Raw genomic sequence first — 19,241 nt, 5'->3', positions numbered from 1 at the left:
GGCATTCTGCATATTGAACCTGCAAAGAACTTCCTCAATGTACCATTTCTAACTTAGGTACAATTTACACGCTTTTCTATCTCTGAGAATCTTCATCTCAAGTATCTTCTTTACTGCTCTCAAACCCTTTATCTCAAATTCTTTATTAAGTTGGGCTTTGAACTTTCTTATCTCTCCTTTACAGACTATTGGCTGCTATCAACATGTCATCAACATAGAAGAGTAGATACACAAAAGAACCATCCCTTTTTTTCTTAAAATAAACACAACTGTCAAAGTTGCTTCTTTTGAAATCATAAGTAGTCATAAAAGAATCGAACCTCTTGTATCACTGCCTTGGTGACTGTTTCAAGCCATAAATGGACTTTTTCAACAAGCAAACATAGTCATCCTTTTCTAATAAGTAAAATCCTCTGGTTGTTGCATGTAAATATCTTCTTCAGATTCCCCATGCAAGAACGTTGTATTTACATCTAACTACTCAAGCTCCAAATCATACATGGCCACAATACCAAACAAGGCTCGAATCGAAGTATGTTTCACAACTGGAGAAAACATATCTATAAAGTATACACTTGAAATCTGACTATAACCTTTTGCAACCAGCCTTACTTTATATATGGGTTCTTCAACTCCTGGAGTTCCTTATTTCTTTTTGAACACCCATTTACAACGTACAACCTTTTTACCTTTAAGAAATTTCACTAGATCCCACGTTCTATTCTTATAGAGCGATTCCATCTCTTCTAGCATGGCAATCATCCATTTTCTTAAATCTTCATAATTAATTACCTCAGAATAAGTAGATGGCTTTTGATTTGCATCTATATCTTTAGCCACATTTAAAGCATAAGCAACTAGATCGACCTCAACGTACCTCTTTGGAGGTTTAATTTCTCTTCTAGGTTTATTCTTGGTAGTAGAATACTGTGGTGAAGAACAACTCTACTCTAAGTTTCTGTACTAACTTAAGAAGTAGACTCTGTTATAGATCCTGGATCTATCTGAGGCTCCACCTGTTTTTCCTGGTTTCTATTGGAAGAGTCTTTAAGAGATAAGTTAGGTAGCATAGCAGTTTCATAAAAAATAATATCTCTGCTAATCACAACTTTTCTATTTTCAGGACACAATAATTTATATCCTTTAACATCAGCCTTATAATCAAGAAAAAACACATTTAATGGATCTAGGTTCCAATTTCCCATTATCAACCTGAACATACAAAGGACACCCAAAAATCCTCAAATTAGAATAATCAGTAGGATTACCAGACCATACCTTTTGTGGAGCCTTTTTCCCAATGGCAACAAACAGAGACTGGTTAATCAAAAAACATGTAATACAGGCTGCTTCAGCCCAAAACGACTTCGGTAAACAAGCATTTGATAACATACATCAAACCTTTTCCATGATTGTTCTATTCATCCATTGTGCAACGCCGTTTTGCTGTGGAGTATGACAAACTGCCAAGAGTCGCATGATTCCTTTTGATTTGCGCAATTTAATAAACTCGTCAGAACATAATTCCAAGCCATTATCTATACGAAGGTGTTTTATCTATTTTCCTGTCTGCTTATTGATCATAGTTTTCCAAGTCTTAAACACAAAAAACACATCACTTTTCTGCAAAAATCATTAATGATTGTCAGCATATAATTAGCATCACCCTTCGAAGGCACTCTGGATGGTCCCCAAAGATAAGAATGAATATAATCTAGCATTCTCTTCATGTTATGGATTCCTCTAGTGAATCAAACTCTCTTTTGCTTCCTAAAAATGCAGTGCTCACAAAACTTCAGTTTGCTATTGCCTTGTCCATCAAGAAGTCTTCTTTTGCTTAATTCTGCCGCGCTATTCTCACTCATATGCCCTAGACGTATATGCCAAAGTCTAGTAACATAATCATCTGACAAGGAAGAGGACGCGACGGCTGTATCACCAGTAACAGTAGAACCTTGCAAAACATATAACTTGGCAATCTTTCTCTACCCTTTCATCACAACAAGGGAATCATTACTAATCTTTAGAACTCCACTTTCAGCTATGTACTTGTGCCTTTTTGAATCAAGAGTACTCAACGAAATCAAATTCCTCTTCAATCATGGTACATGTCGTATGCCACTAAGTGTTCTGATAACTCTATCGAACATTTTAATTTTGATCATGTCAATACCTACGATTTTACATGAAACATTATTTCTCATCAAAACAACACCTTCAAACATAGTTTTATATGTTGTAGACCAATCTCGATTTGGACTCATATGGAACGTACAACCAAAATCGAGGATCCCCTCCTCGCTCACTTTAAATTTGTTGGCAAAAATAACTAGAAGTTCACCATCACTGTAGTTTTCTGCTACATCAGCTTCACCGGGTTGTTCTGGTTGTTTTCCCTTTTGATTCACAGTCTCCCTTTTGATCTTGTTTTACAACTTATAGCACTTAGATTTAATGTGCCCTTTCTTCTTACAGAAGTCACAGGTTTTACCTTTGTTTGAAGATCTTGATCTACCCTTAGATTTACTGCGAGGATTTTGCTCTTATGTCCTCTGATGATTATCATCAGTATTTTGTTCTTGTCTCCCACGAACAATGAGACCCTTTCCCTGAGAGTCGGATCCAACCACAGGATGTTTCATCTTGTCATACGATGTTAAAGAAGCATAGAGTTCATAAACTGTGATAGATTCACAACTATACAAAATCGTATCTGTAAAGGTTGAATAAGACGGGGGTAACGAATAAAGTAGAATTAAACCTAAATCTTCTTTGTCATACTAAACCTCCATGGCCTCTAGGTCAGAAAGAATTTCTTTAAACACAGTTAAGTGTTCGTGCACAGACGCACCTTCCTCCAAATGATGAGCATAAAGACGCTGGTTATATGCAACTTGCTAGTTAAGGTTTTCGACATGTATAGTTGTTGCAACTTTGCCCGTAATGCACCAACGATCTTCTCATTCATCACGCCCTGTAGAATTTCATTCAACAAATGTAGATGTAATTGTGTTAAAGCCTTTCGATCTTTATGTTTCTTCTCCTCCTCCGTCAATGTCGAAGGCATCTTATCTACCCCTAGCAAGGCATCCTCTAACTCCATTTGCGCAAGAACTGGCTGCATCTTTATCTTCCATAATGCGAACCAGGTGTTGTGATCCAATAGTGGAATATCATACTTCAATGTCGTCATTACCATGATCGAGACAAACAACCCGAAAAGCTTTGATACCAGTTTGTAAAAGTTGAACGTCGACAATGACAATATAAAACAATCACAAAGCAAAAGAAAGAAAAATAAGAGAACACAGATTTTACGCGGAAACCCTTTCGAGAAAAAAACCACGGGTAGAGGAGAAGAAAATTCACTAATGTCGAATTCGAATGATACAAGAGAAATTTAGACTATATCTATTTATAGGTTGGAAAACCTTATTTTAATCAATGTCAAATAGATGAAGTGTAGTAATGTTGAAAAACCTTTTTCTAATCAATGCAAAATAAAAGAAGTATAATTCTATTGGATTTTACTTTTATTTTAATTTACCACTATATTTTATTTTAACAAGGATCCGAACCACTCAACTCTAACAAAATTCTCAATACTATATATATTTAAAATCATTCAAATTTGAAAAAAAAAATTAAAATTAAAAATATTTTGTTGAAAATCTGAAAATTATTTTTAAAAAATCCCCCTCATCTTTTTCATCTAAAAGAATGAAGATTTTCACTGTCATTTTTTTTATTTACTTAAAACTTTCAGATCGTAAAAGATTACTTTTTGTGCATCCAAATGAAAAACCCTCAACCATCCCTTGTAGAAAAGAGAAGACTTGAAGCAAATGGTACAAATTCGATCAGTTTGCGCTTTAATTTCTAGCGAAAAGTTGGCTATGTAACATCATCAAAACCAACCCTAATAAAATTTCTAACATAGACATATTTTTTTTATTTAACTGTGATTTGTTATTTAGAAAATCATGGTTATAATAAATTTTTAAAATCAATTAAAATAATTTTTTATCTACGAAATCAAAATCTAAATTCGAAATTAACTGTTATGCATGAAGAAGCTTAATACTATTTTTGGTCTTTGTACTATAGTGAAATTCTTATTATGGCCTTTTATTATTTTTTGGTCAGATTGTTTTCTCTATTTCCATTTCGTCACTAAGTTAGCCCTTTTAGCAAGTTTCATTAAAAATATTAAATCGACGAATGACTTGCTGTGCCACATTTTAAAAAATTAAAAATTTTACTTAAAAATTAAAAATCCAAAATATCTCAAAAATAACAAAAATTTGAAAACATAGATTTTTTTTTTAAAATATCCTAATCTACCTTTGAAAATTATAAAAATTATTTTTTTACAAAAAATTATTTAAAAAAAATAAGAACTCATTTAAATTCCACAAAAATCATAATTTTTTTAAAAGAGTCCCAAAAATCTTAAACCACAAAAAAAAATATAAAATCTTAATCTATTTCAAATTCACTTAAAATTTAAAAAATATAAAAAAAACTAAAACAAATCATTAAAATTCCCCAAAAAAACATTTTTTTTTAAATCCAGAAAAATCTTAAAATTCTGAAATTTAAAACAAAATCAAAATATTAATCTATTTCAAATTCACTTAAAAATTTTAAAAATATAAAAAACTAAAAAATATTAAAATTCCAAATATATATATATATTAAAAAAACACCCCCAAAAAATCTTATAACTTTGAAAATTATAAAATAAACTTTTAAAAAATCTTAATCTCTTTTTGAAAATTATAAAAAAAAACTAAACTTATAAGTATGCAGAACTTCAAGAAAATAAAAAAATCATAAAAATATAAAAAATGTTTTTCTTTTTTGAATTTAGGGTTTTATAAAAATATAGAATTTTATGAAAAAATTTAAGAATTTTATGGTAATTTTTACTTAGGATTTCCAAAAAAAAAATCCCATAAATTTCTTCTAAATTTTAATAAAATTCCAAAATTTTCTAAAAACCTAAAATTTTCTACAAACCTAAAATTCCAAAAAGAAACTCTTTTTTTTTAACTTTTTTTTCAAAGTTTCGCATGCTTATACTTTTTTTTTTCAAAAAAATATAGTTTTGAAAAATATATTATGATTTTTTTAGTTTTTTTATTACTTTTCTATGTTTTTATAAAAGAACCAAAGTGAAAATTTCAGATATTAAGCCAAAAGATATTACCTTTTATTTGAGTTTATTTAGAGTGAGATTTCACCGTATGCAAACAAAAGAGAATTACAATACAAAGCAGATCCTCTCTTTTCCTCCTTTCTTTTTCCGTAGTTTTCTTCTTCTTCTTCTTCTTCTTCTTCTTCTTCTTCTTCCTCTCTTGTAAACTTCTTTTCTTTCTCCTTTACATGCTTCACTGTTCTCGTCACCTCTCTCTTTTTTCTTCTTACCTTTTTTTGCTTTTCCATGCAAAATGAGGCAGGAGGCCATGCCACCCTTAAATGTTAATAACACTGACAAATAACATAATAATCTAAACTAAAAAATTAATAGTCAAAATCCAAAATAAAATCGAGCTATGAAAGTGCAGCAACAGTCAACTTAGATTTTTCAAATTAAACTTAACCCTAGAATTCAGATTTATTGAAAGTGACTTTAAAATTAAGTTTAGCCTGGATAAAAATGAATACTCATAATATAAATAATATTTTTAATTATTTTTTAATCGAATTGATGTTTGATTAATGAGTGATACTGATACAAAAAATTTAAATAGAAACATAAATTCTAATTTAAATGTTTTAAAAGCAAATACTAATTGTTCAAGACTGTATTTAATTCAGTTCTTTTTTCTTCGATTTGTCCTTCTATTAGATGAAAAAAAAACTAATAAAACGACTCATAAATTAATACATATTAATATTTTTATTTTCATCGTGTTATTGAAAACTATGGAATATTTTACTTTTGAATTTCATATAAATAATAAATGTGCACATAAACTCTTCAAGGATAATTTAATTATTATTTAATAAGAAAATTTTAAGGTAATAAAAATTGTACGTGAGAGAACCCGATGTGATGGCTCGAAAGTCAAGGGTATTCACCACTGTGGCTGAGGTTCGAGTTGCACTAGTGGTGTTTGTTGTTTGAGCTTTACCCTATTATTGTAATTCACTAAAAAAATTTACACTAGAAAAACCCGTAACTTTTTTCCAAGTTTCGAGTTTTAGATTTGATGTTTTTGATTTCGAGTTTGATGCTTTTGTATTATTTACGTTTAGTATTTATGTTGAAACTGATTGGTGTGCAATAGTTAATACCCGCCGCATCTATTGATAATTTTAGTAAAGGTAAATTATAAAAATAGCACTCAACTATGGTTTTCAATTTATTTTAATTATTCAATTATTAAAAATTTTAATTTAATCACTTAACTTTTTGAAATTAAATATTTTAGTTACGTTCTTGTTAATTGCCGTTAGATAAGTAATGAAAAGTTGATGTGAGTTTCTTTATTGGCCTAATAATAAATTTAGTCTTCTAATATTTACACGTTCTACCCAAATTTGAAAGTTACTGATGATGATATGTCCAAGTAAAAAAAAAGGCGAAAAAAACAAATATTCTATGTTTTTCATGTTTTGAAAGATTTCGCATTTCATTGTTTCCTCTATTTGAATATTAAGTATTTTGTACATTTTTTAAATAAGAAAAACATGGAAATAATTAATTTGTAATTGTTTAAAGAATTGTTAATCTATTTAGAGGAATTGATTCTTAGATGATATGATATTAATCTAAAATATGACACTAAAATAGTTGGATTTAAGCCAATTTGATTTTTTACCATATTCAAAAAGGTGATATTAATTTAAAAAGAGCACAATACAAATAGTGTTAAATACTCTTCTTGTTTAATATATTTTGGGTTAAAGAATATTTTAAAAAATTTAAATACTTTCCAATTTTCTATTGAAATTTTTAGAATTAGAACTAAACTGACAAATTCTGGGATGGCTAAATTTATTAATTTTTTTAGAATTCAAACTAAAATGACAAATTTTGTAAACATTTAGGGCTAATTTTGTTGATTTTGTTTTAGATTTAGGATCAAATTGATAGAATATGTAAATATTGGAAGCTAAATTTGTTATTAGATCAATAAAAAGGGCTTACCGAGCTTTTCCCTACTCATCTAACAACAACTAACTAGAGAGTGACTAAAATATTTAATTTTAAAAAATTGAGTGGCAAAATGGAAAAAAAATCAATAGTCAGGTGACCAAATAGAACCAAAGGCATAATTGGTGACTATTGTTGTAGTTTACCCTTTTAGTAATTAAAATTAATTTCTTTCAATAAGTTCAAATAATAGAAAATAATTATTTGATAATTAAATGAAGAACTACATTGGTAGTCACTCAACTATTAGTATTTTTTTTTGTCATGCAACTATGAAACGTTACAAAAATGGTCAATAATTATTCAACTTTTTTCTATTTGGTCAACCAACTACCGGCCATTAATTTATACATTATGTCAATTTAGTCTTAATTCAAAAAAAAATTAACCCTCAACATTTACACATTGTGTAATTTTTTTTTTTTGCAGTTTTACTTTTATTTGTGACATTGAGGGTTAATTTTAAAAGAATGAGAAAATATGAAAATTATTATCTTGGATTTTGGGTGTTTTCGTTTTTGATATATTTCCAATTAAATTTAGTTGATAGATTGTTTTTCTTAGCTTATTAGGTGAAAGGGTCACAAAGAAAACAAAGAAAAAAATACCAAATTACATAATGTGTAAACACTGAGGGTCACAATGTATAAATGTTGAGTGCTAAAGTTGCTATTATGCCAATTTTAAAAGTTATACGCCACCTTTTATCCAATCATTCAACGACTAGTGACCAAAAACGAAAAAACCAAATAGTTGAGTGACCACTTCGTAACTTTTCATAATTGGGTGGCTAAAAAAAGAAAATTACTAATAGTTGGATGACTTGAAATGTAATTTACCCTTAAATAAAACAATGGATAATTTGTGATTGGTGTCCCAAAATTATAAAAAAGAAACTATATTTGCTATAAGAAAGGTTATATCAACTAGATAGACTATAGTGGACATTAAATGACGTACCATAAAAAATAAAAAGAAAAGAACAAACAACTTAAAAACCTATATATATATATATTAATTAAAGGTTGTATTCTTTTGACTTAAAAAGAATAATTAAGGCTAAAGAGATTGCAATGATTTAAGCATGTTATTCATGAATATAATGTTTTGGAAAAATATATAATATTATACTTTTTGTAAAATCATAAGGAGGGTTAAAGATTGACAAGTATCTTATAAGAATATAATAATTTTTTTAAAAAAATACACATTATAATTTTTTAAAATTGTTTGTGAAATTTTAAAAAAATACACTACTAATGTACAAAATACGCATTATATATATTATAAACCAATGGCTAAAAGTTTTTCTAATCCTACTAGCTTTCTTTATATGAGAGTCGTTAAATTTTAGTTTTGATTCGTATACTTCGCTCAAATTTTAAATTTAATCTATATACTTTAATTTTTTATAATTTGATTTCTCATCCTTTTTAATATCATTAGTTAATTTAAATATTTTATTTCAAAAACTTGAAATATAATAATTTAATTAAAAGAATAAATAATCAACACAAAGCATGGGTGAGAATCATAAATCATGCATGACTTCTATCATTAAGTATCCTTAGCAGTCTTTTTAAGCTGTTATTATTATATTATTATTTTATTCATGCATTGAAATTAAATCAAATCCGAATATAATACGTAATTTCTTTTTGACCGGTCCAAGATTAAGTTTAATAAAATCTATTTGCTGTATATTTATTATTAAGAAACATTGGTCTTAGTACGTCTCCTTTAGAATATTTACACTTAATTCGCATTAAATATAAAATATGAATATAATTATTTAAATTCTTTTGTTTGGAAATGATAAAATATGAATATTTACACTTGAAAAGTATTTTGTTTAATAGGTTGGTTTGTCTTAATTTTGAATATGGAAATTAAGTTATCTTGGAAAAGGAAGTTACATGAGAGAAAAACTTGTTAATCCTTAGAATTTTCAGCATTTCTATAGTAATTTTGAAATGGTTAATATTATTGTTGAGTATGACTTATAGTTAAATTTAAGAGATAATCTCTTAGTTAAACCCTGTTTATTTGTTTCAGTTAAATTTTGATTAGTCTAGATTATTTTATTATTATTTGACCTACGAATTTAGCCTATAAATAGGATCTTTTACAACATTATAAAAAACACCCATTAAAATATTAGAACTCATACACTTTTGGAGAATTTTGTATTTACATTTTGAGGGTTCTTTTTTTTAGGTTTCGGGGTTTAGTTTTTATCTCCATCTTTTGTAATTTTTATTTTTTTGCCATTATAGTAAAATTATCTTTGTCCGTGGTTTTTTATCCTCTTTGGAGGGGTTTTTTCACGTTAAATTTGTGTGTTCAATTTCTCAATTGCTTCCGCTATTTTTTACTTGTTTGTTGCTTAATCGGATCGATACCCAACAATCATCATATAATCTTTTTATATGTTGCTAGTGAATTGAGGACATATTTCTAAAATTTAAATGAATTTTTTCTTTTGTATTCTTTATATTCATTTTACGGTAATGCATCACATATAAATCCATTTTAAATTGAAATCCTTGTTTTATCATTTACATTATCTTATATTATTTTGAGCTAATTCAATCAATTGTCTCTAAATTATTGTCAATATTTTTAAGGTATAATGTCAAATTGTTTATATCTTTTTTCAGTTTGGTTCTTATTCTTTTTTGAGTTATAAATTTGGCCCTCAATTTTTTTTAAAAATTGTCAAATCACTTTTTAATGAAAATATTGATTAAAACCTTAATTTTTAACGATGTTGGTATGTCAACCCGTGTGGTAATCCACGTGTACTTCATGCTAACATGACACTTTATCTTATATGTCACACCAAGAAATAATTTAAATTATAAAAAATTCCAAAAAAAACGAGAGCATGAAGTACATGCGGATTGTTATGCGAGCTGTCATGTCTAAAAACCTAATGTCTAGCTAATATTTCCGTTAAAAAATAACAATTTAAAATTTTTTGAAAGGTTGATGGTCAAATATGATTTTTTTTTAAAGGTCGTGAGCCAAATTGATAAAAAAATGTAAACATTAAGGGATAAATTTGACATTATGCCAATTCTTAATTAGTTTTAAACTTCAAAATATGTTATTTACATGGTATCAAATAGGTTTTCCATTAGCATAGTAGTTAATTTAAGTGTTAAATGTCAATTAGGATATAATGTGGAGCATACTTAAAACATGAATTAAATTGTAAATTTGAGTATTGTCACTTCCCAAAAATAAGGCTAAAAGAAATAGGGATAAAATTTAGATTTTATTTTTTTAAGCATAGGGTAAAAGAATTTAGAATGCCTTAAAAATTATTTTTGATAAGAAATTAACAAGAATTAGTCTACTAGTTCATTGGTAAGGCCTTAGCTTTCTCTTGGGTCTCAAGTTTGAAATCTATTGTTCACCTTTCAAGCAAAATATTTTATTTTCTTATTTTTACCCCATAAAAGTGCCGAATTTTCAAACTAGCCCAAACCAAAAAATTTTATTTTCTAATTTAGTCCTTAATTTAAAATAGTCTTGCTTCTCCATGGAATCCTAAAACCTATTTCAATTAGGGAAAAAGAGTTTTATAATTAGGAAATCTTTTCAAAACTCTAGAAATTTTATCTAGTGAATTTTTCAAGGAAAACTCTCAAGTTCTTCATTTTCTCCATCATTACCAAATCAATTTTCAAGCAAAGAAATCCAAGGTTTCCAAAATCGTCCCTCTCCTCCCAAGTAGAACATCATTCTCCTCATCCAAATTAAGGTTTTTGTGTCTTCGAATCAGGTGTAGGATCTAAACATAAATCATTATATATGATTAACTGTAGTGTTAGGAAGTAATAAGTCTGCTATGCAACCCCCATGTTATGCGAACCCCCTTGCATGTGCGGGCCCTGTGTGTGAGCTTGTGAGCGAACCTCTATACGCGAACCCCTATAGATGAACTGTAGCTTGTATATACATATGCAAACCCTCATGATTTTTAGTATAGGATTTAAGTTGCAAACCCTATATATATTACGCGAGGCATATATATCATGCGCACCCTAAACATACTTTGCGAGCTTTTTATAACATGCAAACCCTAGGTAATATGTGAATCGAGTATATCATGCAAACCCTAGGTCCTATACGAGCTATATATATCATGTGAACCTTAGGTAATATGCAAAGCTTGCATATCATGAAAATCCTAGGTACTATGCGAACCCCCCTGTATGTGCGAACTCTGTTAGGTGAACTGTAGCATATGTGCAAACCCTACATGTACGAACCCCTAGGTGCAAACCCTACATGCGCTAACCCATATGTGAAATCCTATATGTGAGAACCCTGTATGTGCAAACCCTGCTTATGTATGTGTTAGCCGAACTAAGAATGTTAATACGCATGAAGATATTGTATATGTGAAATTGTTTTAGATCACTTAAATTAATTGTATATGTGAAATTGATGGGAATGAATGAATGATCACATGCCATTAAATGATAGTATGAAATATCAAATGAAGCATTGAAAGATGATAAATAGCATAATATGCTAATTGTATGTGCATAATTACATGAATTTAGGTAAGAAGGTCGAAGGAGTTCCATAGGAGATAGTGGCAATTCAAGTCCACACCAAAAGTCAGTATTGCACAGAGTACGTGGCTATGTCATCAAAACTGGATAAATCAGGATGATAGTTTAAAAAGCCATAAAAAATCGGGTAACTGAGATGGTAAGTTATTGTTGTAAAAGTCATCGTCACATATGACAAGTGAACGACCATCGTCATCGGAAATCAAATCCGAGATGGTTAGTTTTTTTTATGTGTTTTGGTGTGTCGAGCGATGCTTGATGGCGATTAAGATGGACAGGTTGGAAATTAAATTTATAATTGCATTTGCATCATGAATAAACTATATATGCATTGAATCACTACATGTTCCTTACATCAGCTTAACTTGTATTATGCTTGATTTGTTATTATGCTATAAATTAAATTCTATATTATTTGAATGATTATATATAACGGTTTAAAAATTAGACTCATACTGAGCTATCATAAGCTCACCCCTCATTTCTTTACCTCTCAAGTAATGCAGGAAACTAGGTCTCGGCATGGCATAAGAAGAACCTCGAATTAGCAACTTGTTTTGGTTTTATTTAAAAGTTTCATTAAAATTTTTCCTTAATAATTTATTTTTGGGTTTGTAATTATTAAGTATTTTCTCATTTTTATATCATAGGTTTGGGATTTGTTTAGCTTATTTATTTTAAGCATGTCATTTAATTATTACTCTAATATTTGCATGCTATTCAATATAGGAAACTATTATTCTAAATATTTTCTGCTGCTTTACAAAATACTTAAAGTTTTGATAGGTCTTTTCTTAAAAACTTAAAAGTCGTTTTCTTAATACTTCATATCAATTATACTGTAGATGAACTAATAAGTCAAATTGGTTTAATGAATGAATGTTTTTCTAAAAACAAAAGAGTATTTCCATACAAATCAAACGCATCTAAAAAGAACGATTTTACAGGATCACTTCGGTGATCGAATGTAATGCCTTTGACTTAGCCGAAACTCCTAGGCCGGGTCGAGGATGTTACATATATATAACTACCACATGCAAAACCTGGATTTGACGTATTAAAAACTAGTATCAATTAAATTTTATCTATGCAATAGATATATATGTTTTTTATAATTTGATCTACGAATTTTAAATATACTTCATCTCAAATTTGAGTTGGCATTTAATGCCTAAACTAATTGTTGAATTAATAAAAGGACTTAATTGATATGATATGATAATTTGAGAACTAAATTAAAACATTTTAAAAATTAAAGATGAATTTAAAATCCCATAATTTGAGAACATTGCGTCTAATGTGTTTATGGTGAATTGTAAACAAATCCTTGGTCAAACCTGACATGCTCTATAAAAATCCATGAAATATCAGTTGTAAAAAGGTAGAAAAGAAAGGCAAATACTTTCAGATGCTTAACCGACTTCATTCAATTTTTATTTTCATATAAAAAATACTTAATATATTTAATATATATTTGATGGTTGAATTTTTTACATAAAATAAATTAAATTTATATAAAATTTATTATGCATAATTTAAAGGAATAAACCATAAAACATAACGGTTTTATCGTTAAAATATTAATTATATAAATAATTATAAAAGTGTATAAAACTACTTTAATTTTTATTAATTTTTAATCTCTTCGTTATTATTTTTATTAATTTTTAAAAAAATAATTATAAAATATTTGATGTTTAGAATTTTAAGAATGATACATATAAACAATTTCTTTTCTTAGTTTTTAAATTCATCCATTTAAAAACAATTCTGATATCCTAAAGAGAGTGGGTCAAATAAGTAACAAATTTATTTATTTTAAAATGATAACAAGTAAACAAATACATTTGATCACTAAGGATTAAAAGAAACATGACAAACATTTTTTTAAAGTAAAATTTTAAAACTTTATATCAAAATAAGTCAGTATTTTGAATACTATAGAGTCGTATTGTTCTTTCTTTCCAATCATATTTCCTAAGAAATTAATATAAGATTACTGGTCAAAAGTTTTGTGAAGAGTATGTCAAAAGCAGAGAAAAGAATAAATATCATTCATGCCCTCAAACATTTTGATCGAACTGCAAAAGTTTAAAATCAATAGAGGATATTTAAACATTTTTTACAGACATCAACTTTGAATCAAAAGAATCAAACAAAAGACAAATCAACATTTCTTTTAATCTATTTGTATTTCTCATGCACTTTGTTTTCTTGAATTTAAGTTCTCCTTTTTTGACTTCAAATATCACCACTATTTTTCTTACCTATAAATACATGCAACAATTGCACTCTTATGCTCACACAAATTCTGTGCCAAATTTCAAGAGCAAACCAAGAAAAGGCTGCAAATTCAGCTTCTCAATATCTGCTTTTGATCAATCGAAATGGCTTCACAAGTTTCTCAAATGCCTTCTTCATCACCCCTTTCTTCCAATAAGGATGAAATCCGTCCCAAAGCCGATTTTCAGCCTAGCATTTGGGGAGATTTCTTCCTCAATTGTCCCGACAAGGTATACATACATATCACCATATTGATATAATCTTAACATATTATTTGTTTAATTATTTAGTGATTCAATATGAAGAAAATTTTCATTGTTTTGAGCAGAATATTGATGCTGGAACTGAAAAACGCCACCAACAATTGAAAGAAGAAGTGAGGAAGATGATTGTGGCACCAATGGCTAATTCGACCCAAAAGTTAGCCTTCATTGATTCAGTCCAAAGACTGGGTGTGAGTTACCATTTCACCAAGGAGATCGAAGATGAACTAGAGAATATCTACCATAACAACAATGATGCCGAGAACGACCTCTACACTACATCTCTTCGATTCCGACTACTCCGAGAGCATGGATACAATGTTTCATGCGGTAATTATTGGAACAGAAACATAGTGTTTTTAAGTTTCTTGAGAATATAATAGCATGGAATGTTTGATAACGATGTTTCATTTTGGGTAATTTCATGTCAGACGTATTCAACAAGTTTAAAGACGAGCAAGGGAATTTCAAGTCATCCGTGACAAGCGATGTTCAAGGATTGTTGGAACTTTACCAAGCTTCCTATTTGAGGGTTCATGGGGAAGATATATTGGATGAAGCAATTTCTTTCACCACCAACCATTTAAGCCTTGCAGTATCATCTTTGGACCATCCTTTGTCCGAAGAGGTTTCTCATGCTTTGAAACAATCAATTCGAAGAGGCTTGCCAAGGGTTGAGGCAAGGCACTATCTTTCAGTATACCAAGATATTGAGTCCCACAATAAGGCTTTGTTGGAGTTTGCTAAGATCGACTTCAACATGTTACAATTTTTGCATAGGAAAGAGCTAAGCGAGATTTGTAGGTATGTTTTTTAATCTCTTTCACCCATATTTTCTTTTTCATCTTATTTATTTATTTATTTATTAGTGGAAGGAGGGTTGAATTTATTGGAGACATCATTCTCAGTATAGGAGACAAGTTGCAAATGCTAATATTTGAATCTTATTAAATAGTACAAGTTAAAAGTGATGGCATGAACCTTGGATTCATCTTTTTCACCTATATCATTTTACTTATATATATTTTAATATTTGAGGTTGCCAATTGACTTAAATCTAACAACATGAATGTGAAACTAATTGAAACATTGAATATTCATTGTGCTAATGGGGTTTTTTATGATATCATTTTTTAGGTGGTGGAAAGATTTAGACTTTCAAAGAAAGTTGCCATATGCAAGAGATAGAGTGGTTGAAGGCTATTTTTGGATCTCAGGAGTGTACTTTGAGCCCCAATATTCACTTGGTAGAAAGATGTTGACAAAAGTGATAGCAATGGCATCTATTGTAGATGATACATATGACTCATATGCAACATATGAAGAGCTCATTCCATATACAAATGCAATTGAGAGGTTAGATTTCTTTAATTTTGTTGGTAATAGGTTAGGTTTCTTTAGTTGAAGTTAACATTCAATAATATATTACGAGGAATGATTAAATATAACGTTGAAGTTGGATTCAGGTGGGATATCAAATGCATAGATGAACTTCCTGAATACATGAAGCCGAGCTACAAGGCACTATTAGATGTTTATAAAGAAATGGAACAACTGGTGGCTGAGCATGGGAGACAATATCGTGTCGAATATGCGAAAAATGCGGTATGTACATCAACAAACATTTATTTTGTACAAAAGAGATAATATCTTAGCTAAATTCTAGATTTGAATAAACAACTAACTCGAATAACAATATATAATCATTTAAATATTATTATCGAATTTGAATTGATATTAGTGATAATTGTTGGGATTTTGTCGCCTCAGATGATACGACTTGCTCAATCTTATCTTGTGGAGGCCAGATGGACTCTTCAAAACTACAAACCATCATTCGAAGAGTTTAAGGCTAATGCATTGCCAACTTGTGGTTATGCCATGCTTGCTATTACATCTTTCGTCGGCATGGGAGATATCGTAACACCAGAGACCTTTAAATGGGCAGCCAATGACCCTAAGATCATTCAAGCTTCCACAATTATTTGTAGGTTTATGGATGATGTTGCGGAACACAAGGTATAATAATATATTTAGATAACCACAAGAAACCAAACTCTTAACTAAATAATTCAATGTCTTTGTAACAAAATCAAACGATGGTTTTTATCATGATCTAAAAAAAATTAAAGTTTAATGTTTATATATAAAATGTTTAGCCTCAAATTGAAGAATAAGAAAAGAAATCTAATTTCATTTTAGGGCTTTTAGTGAGGAAGTATTGTCAATAAATGTATTTTATCGTCACAAACAAAGGTAGTTTAATAAACTGATAGATTTTAGGGTATATAGTGATAGAATAATTTTGATTTTATTATGGCTGCAGTTTAAGCATAGGAGAGAAGATGATTGCTCAGCAATAGAGTGTTACATGGAAGAATATGGCGTATCAGCACAAGAGGCATACGATGTATTCAACAAGCATGTTGAGAGTGCCTGGAAGGATGTGAATCAAGAGTTTCAGAAACCAACAGAAATGCCAACAGAAGTTTTAAATCGTAGCCTAAACCTTGCAAGGGTGATGGATGTACTTTACAGGGAAGGAGATGGATATACATATGTTGGAAAAGCGGCTAAGGGTGGAATCACTTCATTGCTTATTGAACCAATTGCACTTTGAAATTTATATTAAATTTTCCTCTTCAAGCATCTTCCTTAAGAAATAGTTATTAAGTTCTAATTAATAATGTTGTATAATATTCATATATATTATCAAAGAAAGTCCGAATCGATTGTCTTTGTACTCATTACCTTCTATTAATTCAATAAAGTTCTTTTCAAGCTTTCCATTATGAAAAATATTCTTTTTTTATATTTTATATTTACTTATTTTTATATACTTTTTTATATAAAAGAATATGTGATATAAAAGTAGGACGAATTATAAATATTGGAATTAAGATAAAAAAATCCACTATCCCTTACCACTTTAAGTTTATCGACATAAACTTTGAACTCGTTATTTATTTAATTTTGATTAAGTTTGACATATAAAATACATTGATTAAGTTTGACATATAAAATACTCACTATTAATTGCGGCTTAAAAATCATCAAATTTGTAGCCAATCTTAAAGGATTAGTAGTCAATTTCAAAATAATTATTTCTTAAATGGAATGATCGGAATTGATTAAATTGGTTGATTGATTATTATTTTTTTATCAAGTTTAATTAGGGAAATATTTTGTTTCAGATATTGGAGTGGATGATTTTCAAAAAATAGAGACATAGATGTGATTGAGATAGTACATCGAACAATAACCAAGTAGAATAAATTCTAGATCCATTTATGGATTTAGTCACTTATGACATTCATAGTGTGATATACTTTAATATTGAATGGCTAATTGAATGGATAAGGGAGTATGTATATGTGACTCGGATACTTTGATGTAAATGAAAACAGGTGTTCAAATAGATAAATAATCAAAAGTTGGTACATTGGGTATATGACTTCTGCATGATGTAGGATCATTCCACAATAGTGAAATTCATAGCCCAATTAAGGGGAAATGATGATAGATGGAAAGTAATGTGACCATAGGTCATTTGTCTTAGAGATAAATTATTTAATTAGTAATTGACTTTTCATGAATGAAGATGTTATGGTTACCATGACATAAAACAGTATCATAATGGGAGCACGGGTTTATCTCAATGAGATTAAGGAGATCCTATGAGAGTAACATACTTATGACAAGGTATTTGAATGAACACTTAATTAGTAGCTTTTATAATAGTATATAATAAAGAAGTGTTCAATCATGGTACTTTAGTGGAATGACTCTATGATTAAATAATATTATAATTAATAGATGAAGAGTCGAAACTTAATTACAAATTATTTGAGCCATAATTATATATGTTCAATTGGTCTCTCTGTTAGCTCAAGATAACTCAAAACAAATTGCATGCAAAACCAATGATATGAAATGAATGAAAACAATGAAATAAGATAAATAGATTGCATGTATACTATCTGTAATGAATGCATTTTCTCGCTAATTACAAAAGATGACTTATAAATTAATTTAACTTCTTTATATTATTATTTAATTAATTGTAATTATTTAGAATTAATTTAATTAGTCAACATGGATTTATTGAAAGGGATAATTAAATATTTTTCCTCCTAGATTCTAATACGGTAAAGTTGTGTGACTTCAACAAAATTAGAATTGGGTTGAGAAAAGAATTTAATTGTGAAATTAATTTAACTAATTAGTTAATTAAATTAAGTTATTAATTAATATTTTAAGAAATAGAAAATAATTATTGGGTTGGATAAATTATAAGTATTAGTTAAAAATCTAGATAACACATATAATAGTACCTAATACATGAAAGACCCAAATTAAGCCCGGTTTAATATAAGGAGTAACAAACCCTAATACCCTAGGGGTGCCACTACCCACCCCTTATTCTACTTCCAAGTAGAATTTATATTTTTTATTAAAATATATATAAAATTAATTATACTTTATTCGAATAGAACTCTTATACCATATCTCTATAAATAACACAATTTTCAGAGCACCATTATTTTGTCGAAAAATAGTGGCAATTTTATTTTATAATAAATTTTATTTTTTGAGAAAAATTTAGTTTTTGGTTATAGAGAGATTTAATTTTCCCTTTGAAAGTTAAAAAAAGTTGTAACACCCCAAGATTTGGGAAGTCCTAAGTTTGGACGCATAGTTCAAAAGTAATTTGTTCAGCACAGTTCAAAAGTCCTAAGTTGTAACACATGCACAATAAATTATTATAAAGAAAGAAAGATATTAATTTCATTGAAAACTTTGAATTATAAATAGACGCCTTTGGTGAAATTTACTTAATTCCCTTTCAATATTTTATCTCAATTCTAATGTATTAGATTTTCTTTTAAGGTATCTACTGGAGCGAGCGTAGTAACTAATTTTTTCGTATTCTGTAGGTTC

The 19,241-nt window shown here is 28.7% G+C and overlaps 1 protein-coding gene across 1 annotated transcript; it reads left to right on the top strand.

Annotated features, from left to right (window-relative positions):
• The first annotated feature begins 14,006 nt into the window (after positions 1 to 14,006).
• Positions 14,007 to 17,099, top strand: LOC107903504 ((+)-delta-cadinene synthase isozyme C2). Its single transcript, XM_016829575.2, has 7 exons — positions 14,007 to 14,267; positions 14,366 to 14,630; positions 14,732 to 15,104; positions 15,438 to 15,656; positions 15,767 to 15,905; positions 16,071 to 16,319; positions 16,627 to 17,099. The coding sequence occupies exons 1-7, from the start codon at positions 14,142 to 14,144 to the stop codon at positions 16,918 to 16,920; spliced, it is 1,665 nt and encodes a 554-aa protein (XP_016685064.1). The 5' UTR covers positions 14,007 to 14,141; the 3' UTR covers positions 16,921 to 17,099.
• The last annotated feature ends 2,142 nt before the right edge of the window (positions 17,100 to 19,241 follow it).

Source organism: Gossypium hirsutum, chromosome D05 (genome assembly GCF_007990345.1).
Source record: "Gossypium hirsutum isolate 1008001.06 chromosome D05, Gossypium_hirsutum_v2.1, whole genome shotgun sequence".
Lineage (NCBI taxonomy): Eukaryota > Viridiplantae > Streptophyta > Magnoliopsida > Malvales > Malvaceae > Gossypium > Gossypium hirsutum.
Note: the sequence above shows the minus strand (reverse complement) of the source record. Positions and strands in the feature narration are given on the sequence as shown.